General features: G+C 27.6%; 1 protein-coding gene across 1 annotated transcript in view; it reads left to right on the plus strand.

The window, feature by feature from the left end:
• Positions 1 to 21,473, plus strand: part of Ten-a (tenascin accessory) — a 347,949-nt gene that overhangs the window by 291,599 nt on the left and 34,877 nt on the right. Inside the window, exon 10 of the mRNA XM_065510066.1 lies at positions 14,768 to 14,887. Coding sequence (XP_065366138.1) covers positions 14,768 to 14,887 — 120 coding nt within the window. The remainder of the gene's footprint in view (positions 1 to 14,767; positions 14,888 to 21,473) is intronic.

A 21,473-nucleotide genomic window follows, 5' to 3' on the forward strand; every position in this document is an offset into this window, starting at 1 on the left:
TGCAGTTTTTTTAAAAGGTCCTTCCTTGTATTCCATTTTTATTTGTTAGCATTTTCACTTGTTTGTCTTATATTCCATCTTCTATTTGTCCTCTAAATTTTATATATTTCTCCTCTTGTTGCAAGCAAGTAATATTGTCTTTAAGTTAAAAAATTCCTGTCACGCATCTTCATGTTTTTATATGCTGTTGCAATAAACTAATATTTACATTTTCTTGTGGTATTTTTTAAAAAATTTCTTTGTTCAACTTTAATTTGGTTTAAAACAAAATATTGTTCATAGTTAACTAGATTATTGTGCTATATTCAATTGAAAAGAAAATTCTTAGAAATAAATTTGTTTAAATATTTCGTTTGAAATCAGTTTTCATTTGTTGTCAATCGAAGGAGTCCATTGTGGTGATAGATTTTGTTGGTTGATAGATGGTAAGATCGGAAATATTGTACCCTCAAGTAGAAAATTCGGTAACGAAAACTGAATTTGTTGATTGTTGCAACGAAACTGTCTTATCTGTGTAATTTTCTGGTTTGAGAAGAAATTAATTGCAAAGGTTTCAAAGTTTTTGTACTCAAAGATATTTGCCTTAGAACCTTTATAGTTATTCGTATGAAAGTAGCTAAGTTTTGTATTACACAACAAAATTAAATATTTCGTTTAATTTTTACAAAGAAACAAAGTTGGTGAAAATAAAATTCTGGTTATAAAATATTTTCCCGAGAGGACTTTTTTCGTTAGAAAGTACTTTGAAATGACTTTCATTTAATTTCCATATTGTATTTACTTTTTAAACGGTAGTTAGGTAAAAATAGTTAAATAGCAGAACTAGGTGTAGTTTTCTATTATTTTCTAAGAAATTTTTAAGTGAATTTCACGATATATTGGTGTATCAATATACAGTTATAATTCTATTTCTTATATTAGACCCACACTTCTATTAAAATTGTAAGCATACTTTAAGGCAAACTACAGCAAGTAGTCTGACTCACTTACACGGGTACCTTGTGAATTCAATACCATTGTGATAGAATTGAATAATGGCCAAACCACGTTATGAAATTTTTAATACAACAGTTTACACTTTTATTTCCAAAAGCCTTCATTTTGAACAAATGAACAAAATTATTATTTTTTAAATTTTTGACACTTAATTTTATTTGTGGCAGAATTTCGATTATAGCACAGAGTTCCAATTTTCGGTATTGAAAATCAAACAAATTGAAACTTTATACAATTTTGAAAGTGGTGAAAGTTAAAATGGCACCAACACATATACATTTTTGTTATTAACACTAAGGCACTAAGAATTGTATGAGCTTTTTCTTGAACAATAAAATATCAGAGAAATATGTCCTTTTTTAAATTGAGCCGTCAAAATTTTATTCCTTTCAAATTCGAATTTGCTCGTCATTCGATTTTGATAAATGGAGTGTGGATAGATAAATTTAAAAAAGGAGCACAACATCATAACATAAAAGTTATCTGAGAATCGATATGAAGTTTTAGCAAAATTTTAAGAAAAAATTTATGCTACCTGAGAAAGTTTTCAAGGTGAATGATAAAAATAAGCAGGCGGGCCGAAGTTTCGAAGGCTTTAGCTTTTTTCAGTCTACAATTAAATTATTTACATGTACATACATATACTATGCCCTTAAAAATAGATTTGCTTTAGATGGGACTTACATACATAAGTATTTTGTTCATCAGTGGCTAAAACTAGCTGATGTAAAATTTAAAGCTTTCTTCAAAATTCAACCACAAAATATTGCTAATTTTCAAATTCGTTTTGCCACTTAGCAATGAGTTTCAATATGGCGAAATTGAATGAAAATTAAAGAAAAGAATGAAAATCTGCGATTAATCGATTAATCCAACATCCGAAATAATCAATGTACTTTTTTAATCAATTATTCGATTAATCAAACGTCTCAATTATTCATATTTACAATTAGTTTGATTGTTCAAAGCAAAGAATTTCAAATATTATCAAACATATTATTTGAATTTTGTGTAGCTTTTGTTTTATTTTAATTAGTTAAATATTTTTTTTTTCTTTGAATTTTTCTACACAAAGGTATTGAAAAATCAAAATTCAAGTTAATGGATTAATCGGAAATGTTGATTAATCTATTAATTGATTAATCAGTTTATTGAATTATTATAATGTTTGATTTTTCGATTAATCGAATACTCCTACCTTTTCTACATAAAATATTGAAAATAGTTTTAAAGTATTAAAAGAAAAGGGGTGGTGCTACAGTACCTTAGAATATGAAACAATATTAAATAAAGATCGATCGTATCAACTATTAAAGATATGATTCAGATTATATGTAAAAACATATTTAAATTATTCGTCGTTTGCTCTGCAGCAAAATAACCATAAAATTCCAAAACCTTAAAGTTAAACTAAAATATTAGCTTTTAACTTGTGAAATTTAAAAGTATTGAAATAACTTTATAACTAAATATTAGAAATATCTATTTCAACAAAATCTTATAACAAGCTACTAAACAATTTCTTTTAGTAACAAATTTGTAAACTAAAGAGTTAAAAGCAAAAAAAAAAAAGCCAGAAGAGCAAAAATAAGTATCATAAGCCTTATATTATGCTATGAAATTTATTACAACAAAAACAGCAAGTAAATATTAGCATACCAAGTTACATATTGCATAAATATAAATAAGTTTTTACATGTATGTATATATATACAAGAATAAACATATACAAATAAGTATATATCATCAGCTGTTATCGGTCGTCAGTAGCTACAAATAACTGCAGCTAAAGAAAAGTATTTTATAGAAGAACACAAAAGAGTAAGAAGAATGTATAGAGCAAATATGCATTTTAAAGCAAGAATAAAAAAAACTAGAGAAAGAAGTATGTGAAATATTTATTTAGGAGCTAACAAGTAAAGCGTAAAGAAAGAAAATATAAAATATATTTACACATACACACATAAAAATAAACATTATATATGTATATGAGCTAAGTAGGAATGTGTGTATAGTGAAATACTGTAAAACACGGTGCAAATAAATAGTTGCATACATCAGGGGAGACAAATATGTGAGTGCAAGTGTACAAACACACCAACGTAAAGATATACAGCTAGCTATACACAATTTTATGCTTATTTCAAATTTCTTATTATTTTTTTTTTAATAAAAAATAAGCAACATACACATATTTGTAGTAAAGTGTGTAAGTATTAGTGTGTAAGTTTAATACAAAAGTAAAATGAAATACACCAGAGACAGCTTGGTTTGTTTATGAAATCATATATATACATATATACTTACTTATAAATTCACATCATGTATAAATTCATATAAGGACTGAGATCGAAAAAAACTTCACATACTTAACATACATACTTAACATACTAAACTTACAGTTTTGATTTAAAGTATTATTACAATTAACAAAAAATATTATTTTTGTAGATCTAATCAAAAGTGAGCAATTTATGAAGCTTTTCCGAAAACCCTTCCATTAAGATTTTTATATTCCTTTCTGTCACTTTGTTCGAAGACATAGTCCATTTCCGTTTAAAATCTACCACACTTTTGGACACCTTTTATGTGCTCCTCAATTCTCTCCACTAACCTGGTGGATTTGCCTCTCTTGGTAAAAATAACACATTATTGTTCTTGTATCACTCAAGACCTTGCTTATCATAGTGACAGGATGCCAAATCAGGCCAAAAATTAGTGGGAGCATCCTCTTTTGTAAACATTCCTTGATGTAAATTTGGGTATTTATAGAGCCATTGTAACAAATGTTTGCCTTCTTTTGTCGCAATTGCATATTGCTTGCCATGCCAAGCTCTTTTTTTGGAACATTTTCTGCTTTTGGATCCTAAACTTTTCTACAGTATTCTCTCGAGCATCAGCAATATAAAAATATTGACCCGGAAGCTTCGAAAAATTTGCAGCAGATATATTTTTTGTTTAAAATTTGACTTCAATTTCCGTGCCCTTTCTTTGGCCTCTAAATTTTTAGCAGTGTTCATATGAGGAACTTTTTTAGCCTTGTACATTTTTAAACCTGCATTGGCTTAGACTTGTCGTACCAAATAGTCCGAGTACTGAGCTAACCGGGCTCCCTGGATGTGCTGGGAGCTCTTTTGAAAATGCCTTCTATTTATTGGCTTTAAAAACATCATGTGGACCATTCCTTCTATACGAACCAGATTTCTATCAATGGACAAGTTCTCCCGATACTGTTTAATAACATTGAAATCAGCTCGACGGGCGACCTTTGATTGTTTGGCCAACTTATTGTAGGAGCAAGTTGGGTTATGTTGAACATATTTAATAATTTTAGTAGGCACTTTTGTTCGTCACTCATTTTAATCAGATTAACAACAAATGAACATAATTGACATTAAACATAATAACTGACATGCTTTACAAAGGTAAATGATCAAAACAAAAATCAAATAATAAATGTTTGGGTTAAAAGTTTTAATGAAAATCGTGTGTTAAGGTTTTTTCTATCTCAGTCCTTACATTAGGGGGGCTCTGTTTGTATGGAGGAGAATTAAGGCGATGATGTTAACAACTAAAGTGAGATTTAAGTTTGTTTGCGTAGACCATTACTCAAGATTTTTATCCTAGCTTCAGCATTTGTAAAATAAGTTTCATAAAATTCAAATAAAATTTGACTAGATTGAATTTTGAAAAAGGAAAAAGAACCATTTCCCGAATTTATTGTCTATGAGATTTGCAAAGAATTTTTTTAAACTAATTAATTTAAATAATTCTACTTTAAAATTTAAAAATCTTTAATATTTTGCAATTAAATTTCAAATATTCAAATATTTTTGGGCTTATATGATTATTTCAGATATTAGTCGAAAACACATACCAATATTTCATATATTTTTTATACCCTTCGACAGGAGTTGCAAGGGTATATATAAGTTTTTCATTCCGTTTGTAATTTCTACATTTTTCATTTGCGACCCCACAAAGTATATATATTCTGTACGTCTGTATGTTGAAATCAACTTTTCGAAGCCAAATAGCTTACAAACATGATTGATGCATCAATATATCGGGAATTCTTCCGGCTCGGTTGCTATTTAAATCGACAAAATCGGCCCACAAATGGCTGAGATATAAGGAAAAAACCGGGACAACCTAGATTTTTGGCCTATTTTTGATATAGATATACCTTGATTAATATGTCATTAATATAGACAATGTGTATATCTAATGATAGATATCTTTAAAGTCCATTGCAGCGATGTATATTAGGCTATAGTAAGTTGGACCTACAATGGGTCAAAATCGGGAAAATATTTTTTAACCCGAATTTTTTTTTTCTTCAAAAAAAATTAAAAAACAATTTTTAATTTTGTTTAATTAAAAATATTAAAAAAAAAATGTTTAAGTATAATTAGGTGAGGGTTTATAAGATTCGGCACAGTCGAACATAGTTCTCTTACTTGTTTTAAGATAAATATGAAAAATATCATAAAACCTTAAAAAAGGATATTTTTCTTATTTGATCCAGCTCACCAAATACTGACAAACATTTTCACGAACTGTAGTTCGGAACATCCACAATTATTTGTTTGTACTACCCTAATATACATATGTATGTACGTATTGTGTATAAGTAAAAATGTGTGTTGTTGTTAAATTTTCTCAACAACTGCAATAGTATTCGAGTGCATTTGTATTTGTATGTATGTGTACGTATGCATATGGATACAATGTGGGTCAATTTTTATATGAATTTTTTACTTGTACAGTTTTTTTTCCTGTGTTTTTCTTCTGATCTGGCTCTTTCTCTCTCCTCTCAACTGAATATGAATAAAAACGTTGTTGGCTGAAAAAAAAGTAGAAAAACCTGCAGCATGGCAAGATGTAGCATAGAAACAAAAAAAAGAAAATAAAATAAAAACCTTTCATTTTTGCGTTTTACTTATGGCAACATGTTACACGAAATAAATGTTGCTACCATTACTTGCTTGCTTGCTTACATTGCTTGTAGTCATCGTCGTCGTAATTGTAGTACAACGTACATACATATGTTAAAACTTTCTACATACCTTTGTATTTACACTCATACATACATAGATATGTACATGTATGTATGTATTTACATGCATATGTTTGTATGCATTTATATGTTTATACCATGTAGTTACACATACCGGTATGTGTTTACATTTTTACACAAAAGTAATGAATATCTAACAGAGAAAATCTAAAGGAAAAAAATTAACAAAAAAAATAATACAACGAAATGTTTATAAAAAATGCATTGCATACTTTTCAGCGAAAAATGTTTCTTGTTTTTTTTTTATTTTTCTGTTATGCATTTGTACACAACATGTTTATGTATGTATGAGTTGTTGCAGTTTTGTAATAGTTTCCATTTATATCTTATATTATGGTGTGCATTTAATAACTATCTTAGTTATGTTTTTTTTTTTGTTGGTGTGTTGCTTTTGAAAAGTATTATAATGTATATATAAGCTTCTGATGATATTTGCTTTTAAGTTTTTTAAGAGTGAGTGCTGTAATGCAAAAGAGAAAGAAATTTTATTTAGCCAACATAATTATTATGTTTTAAGAAATCGTAATAATTAGTTTTTGATTTATATTAAAACTTAGTTTCTTCAAGAGTTTGAACTTATTGATCATTCTTTAACATATTCATTTGTAATATTAGATTAGTAGGCAAGCGATTTTAGTACTATTCGAGGAAAAAAGTACACTCTTGAATTTGAAAGTGCTTAAAATCTTATGCCCTGTGTATGTTTTTAAGCAATCGAGTAACTACTAAATGGTGGATTAATTCCAATAGACATGTGACCGTTTTGATTTTCAATGATAAACATAGAATTTTGCCAAAATCCATCCCTATTTCCCACCATTGTCTGAAGTAGTGTGCACTTCTATATCGAAAATGTGTTATCAAACTCATTTCGTGAATATGATTATTATTCACGACTAAATGGATTCAGATGTTGTAAAATAATTCTTTCTTGTTATTTTGGAATTTATTAGAAATAAGAGGATATTTTTAGACAAATATTTGGAGAAACTTCTATGAAAATATTTGCAAAAAAGGAATTAAATTCAAGGTAAAACACGACAATTTCAAAACTTAAATATCTTCAAAATTATAAGAGGTAACTTGGAATAATAAACAAAATTGTCTTTATTTATACTATTTTGCTTATAATAAAGTAAAATTCATTGAAAACTGTCCATATTTGCAGGAGTTAGTATGATTCGTTTGTGAATAATTTTGCAAGCGAGTCAGTGGTTTAGAAGATACATATTTATTACTAATTTTTTCGATCAAATCCACTGTGAGAGGCATTGAAGTCAAGAGTATAATTTTAAAGCTGACATATGTATGTACGGACATAAATTTCTCATTACAGCTTTTGAACATAACCCAGAAATTAATATATTGTTATGTTTGTAAAGTTCTTTATTTCCCTTAAATAAACCGGATCTTTTGATTAATTGCAAATAAAAGCAAATGTTATCTCTTTATTTATTCAAATTTACACAACAATTTAAAAATTCACTTTATACTGTACAAGTATGCACTGGTAAAACAGTTTATGTTACTTCTAACATCGTCTAACATTAACTAAACTCCGACTGCAACTGCTACCACTATTTACAGTGCCATCTTCCTTCCAGCAGGTTCATGTAAGTTGTACTTCTACAATGATCAACTCAAAGCTTTTATTCAATGTTGTATATTCCACTGCTATGAAACCAGCAGTGAGAAACCGTCATGTTTGAATTCCAATACAATTTCTTAACAATATGTTGAAATGTTGCAGTTGGAGTCTACTTCATGCTTTAAAATGTGACGTTGCCTCTTTTATCCAGATCGGTAAACTAGCTGGAAATATCCAATTAAATATTCGGGATTAAATAATGTTATTCGTATGAATCAATCCGAAACTCGTAGTACATCCCATAAGTGCAAAAACATAAACAGAAATAATTTTGAAGGACAGCATAAGTGTTAATTTTGTTTATACTATTTCTAAGGATATAACAAATCTAGACAAAAAAAGTATGAGAGCTATATGTAACCTTCACCAAATTATAGTTTAAAATAAATATTGTAAATATTTTAAGGTAAAGAATTTTTTTCTTAAATTTTCAGAATTTTTTTAATTTAAAAAATTAATTTTTTTAAATTTATTAGAAAAAAATTTTTTTTGTGTAAAAAAAACTCGTAAAAAAATAGGTTAAAAATCTTATATTTCAACCGATTTGCTCAATTTTAAATATCAACCGAACCGGGTCTTTATCAGATATATTGATGTATGAATCATGTAGGTAGAATATTTGGGGGCTTCGGAAATTTCATTTCAAAATTTCTATTGTAGAAATTACAAACTTATATACACTTATCTCTTTTGTTACTTTTAGAACATACTAATTCCCATTTTCCTTTTATTCTTCAACATAAAAATACAATTGTATACAACATACTTAAGCAAATGGCATCATAGATTATCATTACTCGAAAAATAAAACAGCCAGCTAAAAACCAGCTATTGCAAACCATATGTGCATTCTTACTAGCACATAACTGCAACTAATTTTCAATTTATTATCAAATGTTTTTTCTTTTCCCAACTCACCTTTATATGTTGCATTTGGTTTTCTTCATGTTCTTCTTGGCCCAAGTAAATTTCTCATTTCTCCTATATGTATGCAACACTCAAGGGGTTGTCTTTGGTTTTCATATGTGCTGCTGCATGCAAGCAACATTTTCCTGGTTTTTCATATGAAATATGATGCACTTCAACTATGAGCTACCATAACATAAATTCTCAACTTTCGTTTATATTTCTTTATCCAATTTTCTCTCTCTGTTACAGTCGTATGTAACACTAACACGTTTTTTGTTTTTGTAGGATTTGGATTTTTTGGTATATGTGTTGGGTGTTTCTTTGCTGGTTGTTGTTTTCCTGCCAACAAAACAAACTATAAAGTTTGTTGGAAGAAATTGCAAAGAAACATCAACAAAAAAAAACAAACAAAAAATATCCTTGAAAATAATGTTAGCGTGAATCAGCTCTCTATATTTTCCAAAGCCCTAATACTAATGTAATATAATAGTAATGTAGAAAAGTTTTCTTTCTAATAATCTCCAGAAAAGGTAGAAAGTAGGTAGTTTTTGTTTATCTCATCAATTGGTAACAGTGAAAGCAACAATTTGCAATTAGGCATTAATACTTTTTATAGCCAGCTAAAATTATGGCTGTTTGTAATAAATTTCACATTTTGAAACCTTTATAAAAACTGAGGCATATTTTAAGGTGAATGTTTATTCGTTTTAAAAATATTTGTATTGTAGTATTTACAAAATTCGTTTTATATTAATTCTTTCATTACCTATCCCTCTTATATAGTGTTGCTATTGTTGTAAAGTATGGGATTTCTTTAGGAGCTTAAATGTATACTTTAATTTAAGGTGATTATGTATAAAGGATTCTTCTTCAATTCTTTTTCCAACACAATCCCTTACACTTTCTTTATACTTTTCACTTGTTTTAACTCATTTTTACTCAGCTCCCTCATAGTCGCCCTCTTTAGTGGCAAATGGAGTAGTGGCATTAATAAAGTTTTAGATTTCTAAGTTTCTTTGCAATTCTTTTTTCTTCATTAGTTTCTTTGGATGGTATATAGGTTTTTTTCTTTTGCTTCCATTTTGCTGTTACTTAACTTAAACTACATTATTACATTGTTTACAGTTGCTGTGGTGCTGCTCTCCAGCCTTCAATTGTGTTAAGTGTGTTCGTTCTTACGTTCTTAATATAAAGGATAAAGTTTTTTTTCTTTACTTTTTCTATTTTTAATACGAGTTGTACTTATTAGAGCTTTTTACCTAATTACGAAATGGTTTTTGATTAATGTCTATAATTTTGTGGCATTAATTCAATAATTTTTCTTTTCTTTTTACTCATATAAAAGTGTGTAGACAGTTCTATTTTAAGTTTCGTGATTATTTATGAAGTTGTATAAATGTTATTGCGTATTTATTTAAGTATATACAATAATTCCTAATTGCTTTAGCTATTTTCGGTATGTAGGATTAGTTCTTGTTTTGTTTGAAAAAGAAAAAGGGATATATTGTAGTGAAGCCTAAAAGTATGCTACAATTTTTAAGAGTAAACCTGAATATTTGTCCATATTTAACCCTTTAATACATATTGTTGCCAGTTGTCTACATTTTAGACGAATATAAGCTTGATACTAATTCAGATTCTAATTCCGAAAAATCAAATGGAGTACGAAACGTTTCAGCTAAAGAAATTCCAAATCAAACTAAAGCTAAAGGAAATATAATAAATAAAAATCAACTAAATATTTGATACTTTATAGAAAAATAAAAGTAAAAATCATGCATTTAAGGGTTAAAGTTATATTTGGTGCTTTAGTTGCAATAGTAAATAGCTTTAGCCCATAATGGTATTTTAAACTACATAGGGTCATTTAAGATTACAATAGATTTGGATCAAGCAAATAATATTTTTCAACTAAATCACGATTTTGTAGACCAAATAATAATGTATAGAAAAAGACTTATAAATTAAATTCCCTTTCCGAGAATTTGTTTTCTTATTAGTAATATTAGTAAGTTTTAAACCTAGAAGAAACGATAAGCATCAAAGCGTGGCATACTTTCAGGCAAATATGAAAAATAAGATTAAACGTCAAATACGTACGAATTCGTTCTAAATTCGTTATAAAGTTCTTAATAAAAGCATGATTTTAATTAAAATGTGATTTTATGTCGCCTTTGATTTTTCGCCTTTTTTTTTGACACTTATTTTTTTTATATTCTTGCAAATAATTTTTTTTTCTTTAAACGTAGTTTTAGTTTTATAAGATTCGATTTTTCTATAACTGATGTATTTTATATAAAAATAAACTGTAAAATATTGGAACCTGAATATTTGTTTGTTCATTATAAACAAGTTTTACTGTAATAATATGTAGCCTTGTAAGTCACATTTTATTTAATGAAACACTCCTCCATTTTCAAACAACAAAAAACAATAAGCAGTTCAATCAAGCCAACCTTTAGGTTCCATATTTTTAACAAAACGTTCATCAATGTCTTGATTTATAAGCCTGACAGTTTTTGGCAAACTGTCAATGACATCTTTATACATTTTTCCAATATCTCTACACATATATGTATATATACATAAATATGATTTCCTACAATAGTCTTTACACAGCACAAAACTTTATTCATATAGCATATTTTGTGGCTGCCAGCAAAAACTTTTTCCACACACACACAAACTCAAACAGTATGTGTATTTTTACGACTTACCAAACAAACTCTTCCATCAAATATGCTGTATGCTGAAATAAAAACCAATGAATGAAAAAGATGTTGAATAAAAAATTGTGTGTGTTTTTCTTTATTTTCTTACAGTTTCATTTCATAAAAACATGACAAAATTGTGTCAACCAGTAAAGCCGCAAAATATGGCCGCATATAAACACATAAAAGATACTTTTTCTTTTGCAATATGTACTTTTTTTCTACTGGCTGTTTAAGTTTTCTTTATATGTATTTTATTAAATGTAGCATATGTTAAGGAGTATTACATATGTTTTTTTTTTTTATTTTCATTTTTTGTTGGTGGGAGCATGCTAACGTTCATTCATTCAGAGAAGATTTAATGCAGTCAAGCGTTAGAATGTGGAAATTATGAAACGAGTGTATTAAAGCATGAAACTTTGATGAGAATTCTTATACATTTCGGTTTCTTTTTTATGGCCAACAAAAAGAAAGCTTACAACACATTTAGGAAAAAAATAATAAAAATAACTTTTATTTACACACATGCAAGGGCTAAAAAAAACTATTACACTGTTTGCCAGAATTTTAAAATGAAAAAAAGTAGTAATAAATAGTATCTACAATTTACACAAATTTTCCTATTTATTGCAAAATATAAAAAGCATAAAGTTTGCCTACTTTTAGGAGTTTCCTTATATTTCTTTTATTTTTTGTTGGGAAACAGTGTAATCTCTTCTATTACTTGTTATAAAATAGTTATAAGCAATCAAATAAAACTGTGTATGTATGTAAACACAACTCTTCCATAATATTTCAAGCCTTATGATGCGCAATCATGTTTAAGGATCTCAGATGAGAAATAAAATTTACAAATGGCGTTAAATGTAATTGTCCTGAAAGCCATAACTTTATATACATTTATAACGAGATTTTGTGAGTATTAGCGTTGGGCCCCTTAAGGCGTTAATAAAATTGCCTATAAATTGTTAAATAAATTATGATAAATTATAAAATATTTTCCTATATCCATTTCTATAAGCAAATTTTTCATTATAACTATAAGTTGTGTCCTTTGAAATATTTTTTGGATATTTTTTTTATTTTAAACAGGGTTGTTGGAAAGAGTATTGTAACTATAAAATTAAGCCAACAAATTTTATGGGGTTTTGCTTAAGTTTTATTTTTTCGTTTGTTTTTTCTATCAGTTTTTTAAATGTAATTCCATGTACATGTTTGTATTTCTTCTACATTTTATTAACTACACTTTTTTGGGGGGAGAATACAAACATAATTTTCTACGTGCTCAAACTTTTATGACCCGCTAATGGAACGTGCTTAAAGTAGGGTAACGGTTATACAAAACTGTTTTAGTTGTGTTTTCTATAAAAACAAATAATAAAGCATTAATAATTCTTTTTTTATAATGTTGGGAATTAAAGCTAAATTTATTTTATACAATTGCTGAAATAAAGTAAAATTTTAAAAATTTTGTAAAAATGTCACATTTTACTTTTTTAAGAAAAAAGGGTTCATATAGTTTTACATATCATTAGTTGGTAAAAAGAACTGAAATTTCAATATTAATTGAAAAATGTAAATTCTTGAGAGCCTAAACTCGTTCTTAAGAATCAAAGCCTAAATATATACTACGTTTTTTTGTATATGTTTTTTAAACTGATGATATATAAAACTTGTTTATTTTTTTTATTTTCTTATTAAATATGTAGTTTATTTTAATTTTAGAACTATTTCTAAAATTTTTAATTATTTATATTGAATTTTAAACCCTTAGGGTTAAACGAGTTTATTTAATTTCACTTATTCTATATAAAATATAAGAGTTCTGCATGTCTTTAGATAATTATTTCTAATAATAAAGAAATTGTTTAAGGGAAATTGTTAGATTCTGCAAAAATGTAAACAATTACAAAAAAATCGAAAGAAAATAAATTTACCTGAAAGTAGGCAACAGATTTTTAAACACAAAAGTGTTATTGGTGAATATTTCAAAGCTTTTGCATTTGAAATGTTGATCTGAAACAACATTAGCTCATTAAGTTATATAAACTTTTACATATTTTTAGGAAAAATATTAAAATTTTTTAAAAAAAAGGCCATTTTGCCTGAAAGTAGGCAACAGTTTTTTAAAAAATAGAAATACTGTTGAATATTTTTAAAACTTTTTCTTTCGTAATATTGTTCCGTCACAAATCAAAATTATCAAGGTTTTAAAAAATGTTGCCTGCTTTTGGGGAGACGTTTTTTTTTAATCAAAAATTTATTTGTTATAATTTTTTTGTAGATTTTTACAATAGTTTTAAATAATTGTTTTTAGTACAAATTGCAAATATTTAGGAATATGATTTTTTACTTAAAAATTTTAAAATTTGGGAAGTCAGTGCCAAAAATGTCAGTGTTCAAATTCAATAATTTCCAAATATTTGCTTTGAGATTTGAATTGATTGAAAACATTTAATGTTTTACACATTTTGGTACTTTAACTCGTCAAAAATTTATTTCCAAAAAAATACAATAATTTCAAGCTTCAAAAATTAAGTTTTTCAGTTCGTATTTAAGTACTATATTTTAGTTTGTAAATAACTCTATCAATTGGAAATTTTTTCTGGGATTTTTTTCTCAAAGTATTGTTAATCAATATAACAAATTTCATTTGTCCAATAACAATATGACTTTTGTAGCTTCATACTTATATAACTTTTGAAATCTGAATCTGAAATATAGGTCCTTATTGCCTACTAATATTGTAGTATAGAGCCAGCTGAATCCGTCTCTCTTAATAGGAGTCATGATTTGTTCGAGATTATCAACTTAGGGCCCCTAGAGCTCACCCTGCAAAACAAATAGGGTGGATATAAGTTTTAGTCTTTAAATCAGAGCGGAAGTTTTGAAGATACAAACTATACAACTATTGCGTTCCTTATATCCCAAAACACTGGCTTAGTCTCCTTTTACCTATTATGTTTTTTTATAAATTTCCTTAAAACTTAAACAATTTCTTTATATCAAAATATATTTAAAAAACCAATCTTAAATTATTATATATAGAAATAATTTTCTTTTTTTAAAAAAAAGTTTCGTTAAAACCACCAAAATTTTTTTCTGTATATAAAAACACCACCAAAAATTTTTTTAAATAAATTTGAATTATATGTTTATAATAATTTTTTTTAATAACAAAAAACAATATTAGCTGCATTCATTTAGAGTTTCTTTTCTAAAATTAATTTATATATATAAAAAAAATTAGCAAAAACCAAACAACAAAAGCATTCATATAAAAAAAAATCATTATATACAAAAAAACTCTATTCTTTTTAAATGCATCATTTTCATTATAACATAAATGCTAATTAGTTTTACTCAAATGAAATAAAATTAATATGAAATTTTTTCAACTTTTTTCCCTGAAAAAAACTTTAGCCGTGTATCCGTAATGCGTGGTCAGGTGATAACGCCACAAGGTTTGGGTATTGTTGGCATACGAGTGTCGGTGGATAGAGACTCGAGATTTGGATTTACTTTGACGCGCCAAGGTGGATGGTAAGTAAAATTTCATTTCTATAATATTAAAGAAACATTTTAAGAAAATATAAAAGATTTGGTAAATTTCTATATGAAATGGGAATTATTGGTTTTTAAACACTTTATATGAAAGGAAATTGACACTTTTATATGGGAATGGAAAAAATAAGATATTTATTTGTTAAGCTCTAAAGTGGTTCCTAACATTAAATACACAAATTCTAAAGCATACCTTAGGGTTAGATTACTTAAAAAATGTAACATCCAAAGACAACTAAATTTCCTATTTGATTCTTCACCTTTTATTATTATTTATCATTCCATAAATGTGGCAAAGTAATTAATTCTTTAGAGATCATTGTAAAATTAAAGTTCATATATAACTTATATAATTAAAATGCTTTTAATAGCTATTAACATCAAACTCAATTATTTTAAAATGTTTTAATTCTCTTTATATAAATGAAAACGCTAAACTAGCAAACTAATATTTATATAAATTTCCACACAGTTTGCACAAATGAGATTATAAATTCAACCATAAACTCGTAACAAATAGTTCATTGGTGCTGCTTAATTTTAAAACATCCAATAACTCATATAGAAAAACAAAAGTTTTTTAATTGAAATCCAATATATTTTTATGAAAAACAAAGGAAAGAAAAATAAAGAATCATAGTGCTCATCATGTTAAGGGGAAAAAGGTCATAATAAAATGAAATTGCAAAAAATTTTGTTTGTCTAACAAAATAATATTTTTTGCTTTGGAATTTTTAGTTCCTTATTTCAAATTCTGATACACAGCTGTTGAATAGGGCAACTTTTCTTTACTATTGCTAGTTATTATAAAGACGTTAAAAAATACTGTCCTATAAGTAGGCAACATTTTTAGAATCATAAACGCTGTTAATCAAAACATACATACGTAGGTTTAGTTTGAAATAAATATAAAGAATCATTTCATTAAAGATTCTTAAATAGCTTAGTCTGCTTTTAGGCGATATATTGAATTTTTTAAATTTTCTATATTTTATATAAAAAATTAACTTTTTTTGATTTAATAGAAAACAAAAACTATTATATAAATATTTTTAAAGTTTCTAAAACTGTTGCCTACTTTTAGGTAAATTATTTTTTAAGGAAGTTGTTCTTAAATGATTTATTTTTTCTAGAAAAGCTTCAAAATGATAGTTTAAGTCAATTATTAATATTAAAAAATACGTATGGTTGAAAAAAAATTTCTTTTGCGAAAAATAACAATTATTTTAGTTTAGTACAAAAATCAATAAAATATTTGTGAAATAACTTAGTTTGCTCTTAGGTGATAAATGGTGCAAAGACCTTTAAAACAATATTCTATTAATTATTTTTATTGTTTACTTTTTATATCATGAAAATTTACATCTTAGGCCCTTTTTCACTTTTAAAACCATTTACAGAATTTCCTTTCAATTATTTTTATAACATGTGCCTGTTTCTGAGTGTATATCAAATGAGTGTGTAGCACAAATTCAGGAAAATAACAATTTCAAAAACAACAAGACGGTAAAAACCGCAACAAAACCATTATAACAACTTTATTTAATTTTTTTTTTGCTTTCAAACCCCACGTAAACAATATTTCATTAAAATTATGGTTGAAAAAAAATAAAACAATACATGTTTATAGAAAGGAAATAATAAAGAAATTAAAGGAAATGTATTTGAATACACAAGACGCTGAAATGTATAGAAAAGAAAAATAAATAATCAATTTAAATGCTTTAAGCCATTTAATTATAGAATATGTTTTTTATCCATATAAACACCATACAAACGAGTTGAAAGTAGTCACTAGAGGAAAGAAATTTTTAGTATCTAAAAGAGAATATAATTAATTGCAAAGACGTTGGCAAATATAAAGACAAGCATAAAGACTTGGGATTCTTTTAAACCGCCTTTAAAAGACTTAATTTTTTAAAAAAATATAAAAACTTTTCTTTGAAATATTGTGGTTTGTGTCAAAGATTATGATCGTTAATCAATTATTTTGTTTAAACAAGACAAATACACCATAAGTTCTTTTCTAAAGGAGTTACTTTTGTAAGATGGAAATTTTTATGTGGGGTATTTGTCTAAAATAATAGTTTTAAACCATTTGAAACAATAGCCCCAAAGGGCCGAACATGATCGTTTATTTTCCTATAAACAGAATTACTGTCAACGAAAATCATAAAAATTTTCAAACAAGCAACAGAAATCACAATCAACAGCTGGTCAGATTACAACAGAGAGAGTGTATTACATGTTTTTAAAATCCATGTTTTCTTTACGCTGACCATTTGTTTAAATGAATCACAAATTTTGTTTTAAAAAATTTAATATTTTAATAATGAATATAATGTTTATGTTGATATTTTATTAGTTTCAGTAAATTTCTTAATTTATTAAATGATAAAACTTTAAAACATTGATTGCTATCATTGCAATGAAAGTACTAAAGTACTAGCACTTCCAGTTTTTATAATCAATTTTTTGATAATCGTAGTTGCTATCATGAGAAAATTGGACTGGATATATAAGTATTCTTGCTCTTAGCTACATTATTTGATATTTATTGTTTAAATATTTCTATCAAGATTGCACTTATCTGATAAAATCGTCCTATCAACAAAAAATTATTACAAAAAAAAAGATCAAAAGCTTTTTTCATGTACCAATGTCGCGTTCTCGTTCTGAAATCATCTTATGTTATCTAAATTCCAAGAGATCTATAATCAAATGGCTGAACACTTTAATTAAAATCAAAATTGAATGGCTTTAACTAAAAACTGAGTTACTGTGGAATAATCACTGAACATTTAATTTTGGTTTCAAAATTTGTCCCGTTCGGGATCGTAAGTGTATCTTTATCAAATTTTTGATGTTTTTTTATTTCTTTGTTTACCATATTTAGATAATTAGGCCCTAAAACAGCTCAAACGGCATACTCTTTAAAAAATATTGGGTTTATGACTTAAAAATGGGGGATTTATTTAAAATTTTTAGATTTTATTTTGATACAATTGTTCAATATAAATTTGCCATTATTAGCTATGACATTTTCCCACCTTTCTGGCAACTATGGATTCTGACCCAAAAGAACTGCTCACCTTTTGAAGCCAAGAACGAATGCATCCAATATCGGATACATTCTTTCAAAGTGAAGAGTGTACCAGAGAGAGCATTCTGCTTCGATCGAAACAAATAGTTGTCGGACGGGGAAAGTTCTGGACTGTAATGCGGGTAAGGCAAAACTTTCCAAGCACTTCATTTTAAATAGTTTCGTCATGATGGATATTCTGTGCGTTTTTCGGCCAACTCTCACTTCAAACGAATCAGTTGTGTTCGGCAGAGGTTGAAATTTCCTGTTGGTCTGGCCAGATCTCAGCAGCTCATAATAGGTAGGAACCTTTTTGGTTCACTAAATGCAGAGCATTACCTTACCCTAAACATTTATGTTTGGTGTCGATTCGGTTGGTTGGCCGGGCTTCACATGGACCCGTTTTTCATCGCAAATAATTAATCGGTGCAAAAATTATTTCCTTTTATAATGTTCAAGCTGCATTTCCGACATATAAAATCGTCTTTCAAGGTACGTCCGCTTCAATTCGTATGATACCCAATTTCCCTGAATTTGGATGAACCTGCAGCTTTCAAACATTTTCAAATTGCTGATTGAGTAGCTCCCAATTTTGCAAGCTCTTGTTGAGTTTGACAACAATCTTCATGGAGTAATGCCTCCAATTCCTGAGGCTGGGCGATATTTGTCTTCCGCGTCAAAATCATAATAATAACCGAACAAACCATCTCTCGCACGTCGAAAGTGATGGAACAATTCACCATAAACTTTGGTAAACAAATGGTGTGATTCAGCGGCACATTAAGTGTCGCATGGCAAATCATATAATATGTTGTAAAACAAAGACCAATACAAAAATTTCAACACAATAACTCTCAATTGATAGATACATTAGCTCATCCATCTATACATATAAAAATGAAATGGTTCAAGTATGGAATGGCAATACGCGTGAACGCCTGTAGCGACTTGGCTGATTTTTTTTATTCGATTCGAAATTTTCAGGTTTGTAAATAAAAAAATTAAAAATGTCGGGTAATACTCGGAAATTTTTTTTTGAGTCCAGTCAACTGTAGTATAAAAAGCCTCCTAAAGTATGCAGTACAAATTTAGATATTTTATTTGCAAATAAATTAGAACAGGCAGGTGTCTGTGGGTTGGAGGAACTTGAAGAACTAACATTAGTAAATAGCTGCCGGGCGAAGCCGGGGACAACTAGTTATAATATAAAACACCTTTTTAATAAATAAAGTTCTAATTCGCTGGTTTTTTTTGTCTCGTTCAGGAAACCATATTTATGCTAATATATTTTTAGCAACTAATTGGCAAAACTATATTTTTCTCTAAACATAGTGCTACAAATACGCTACCAAAAAATTTAAATAAGAAAAAATTTCTTTATTTTTTTTACTTCAAAGGCGTACTAATGTCGCGTTCGGCACCGTGGAAATGCCCCTATGTGTCTATTTTTGATGCTATGTATTTTTATATAGAAAAATTTAAGCTACTGCATGCTATATAATTATAAGTTTTTATTATACATTTGGACATTGTGTTAGTAGAGCTTAAAAATATTATAAAGCAGTTTGTTGTTGTTCTCTTATGAAATGATTTTTGTGGGGATATTTAAACACACATTCATATGTAGTATATATATGTATGTGCTATTCTGTTAAAGCTTTAATCAAGCTTAAAATGTAAAAGTTTATGACTTTAGTATTAATTCACCCAGAATACACATGCACGCACTTATGTTTCTACAAACATAAAAACATGGTAATGTATACATGTAGATGGTATTCAAATCCTTACACGAGTATAAGGTAATAAAAGGAAATTGCCATATTGTTACAATATATATTTTTTGTCTGTTTTATTTTTTCGTTTCTTTTTCATTATGTTTTATATTTTGTGTATTGTTTTGTTGCTGTTGGAGTATAAAATTATTATAAATTTTTATATAACTACATATCTGTATGCATACATATGAGCATATTCCTTTTAAACAATGCTTTTAATATACATATTTTGTTTGTATGTTATTTGCGCAAATAACATACATATAAGCAGCAGTATGTGGATGCAATAAGCAATATACTCCTACATATAGAAATACATACTACATGCAATTGCAAGTATCTATGTATATTTATTTATGTAGCTGTTTGCATGAATACGGAGCAACAGACAACACGCAAATATACTGCAATGTTAACATGTATAATAATCAACCTACCAAACAACCAGCCAGCCAGCCAGCCAAACTATGCAACAGCAACAAAATATTTATAACATATAAACATGCTTTATCTGTATGTATGTGCAACATATCGCTGTTGCACCCTTTAAAGGTTTGCGTATCATTTTTCTAAACTTGTTTTTATTTAAACAACTGAAAGGCTTGTACTTGCCAAATTATTCCCATTGCTTCCAAAACCATTACAAATAGTTTACTATGCATTTTTAAATGGATTTAAATCAGTAGTCAGCTCACTTAGCTGCCGGCGACCGATCATGATTGTTTATAATAAACATCACAAATATCAAACAAATAAATTTGAAGCAAATATCTCAATCTATAGTTTTCTGATTACAAAACAAGAAACAAATTTATAACCATGTTCTCTTTATGTTGACCACTAATTTATATGTAAAAAACTTTTTATTAATCTCTTGAAAAGTTTGTCAAAACTGCAACTTTTTGTGGCTGCAACTACCATATGTTTATTTATAAGTATGTATGTATGTATAAAAACAGTATGGGCTTGGTTGCACTGGATTTAAGGCACTAGGCTAATGAAGAATTATGGCTCATCGTGGATATAAAAATAATAACAGCGAACACTAGAAGCAAATATATTTTTGAAAACTCGAAAAAAAATAATAAAAAAATATACAGAAATGAAAAATTTAATATAAAAATTAAAAACAATTTACAACTTTGTAAGTAAATATTTAAAGGGTAATGCAAACAATTATGAAATTAAGAAAGTATTTGGTAAATATAAAGTTTTAGGGTTGAAGGAGAATAAAAACAAGTTAAACGATTTATCAAATGATTCATTATAAAAGTAAGATCCAGTCTTTAGAAAGTTAACGTATTCGGACTATATATGTATTGGCATTTTAGCTTATTATTTCAACATAACCCTGTCCCTGTTTACTTGCATGCTTATCGCCCGATATTGTAGACGATAGTGTGCTGGATTATCAATCTGAGGGTAGCAGATTCGATTGTCGCCAGAGACGCTGGGTGTATCTGCAAATAAGCAAAACGCTTCGCAGTTTGTGTTTGTTTTCACAACATACCCCTGATGATGCTGCCCGGGCCATTTGCAAACCACAACAATCCTCAATAGCTTAAAGCAGCCATAAATGTATAGGATCGTTGAATTTGTCAAAAATTAGAAATTAAATTACAAAATTTGAACTTGTGTTCGAACAAATTCTAAAGCTCTAAATCATTGGTAGCCAAATAGAGGCATTTAATTTGTGTGCTTTTTT

This window comes from Calliphora vicina, chromosome 4, assembly GCF_958450345.1.
Source record: "Calliphora vicina chromosome 4, idCalVici1.1, whole genome shotgun sequence".
Classification (NCBI taxonomy): domain Eukaryota; kingdom Metazoa; phylum Arthropoda; class Insecta; order Diptera; family Calliphoridae; genus Calliphora; species Calliphora vicina.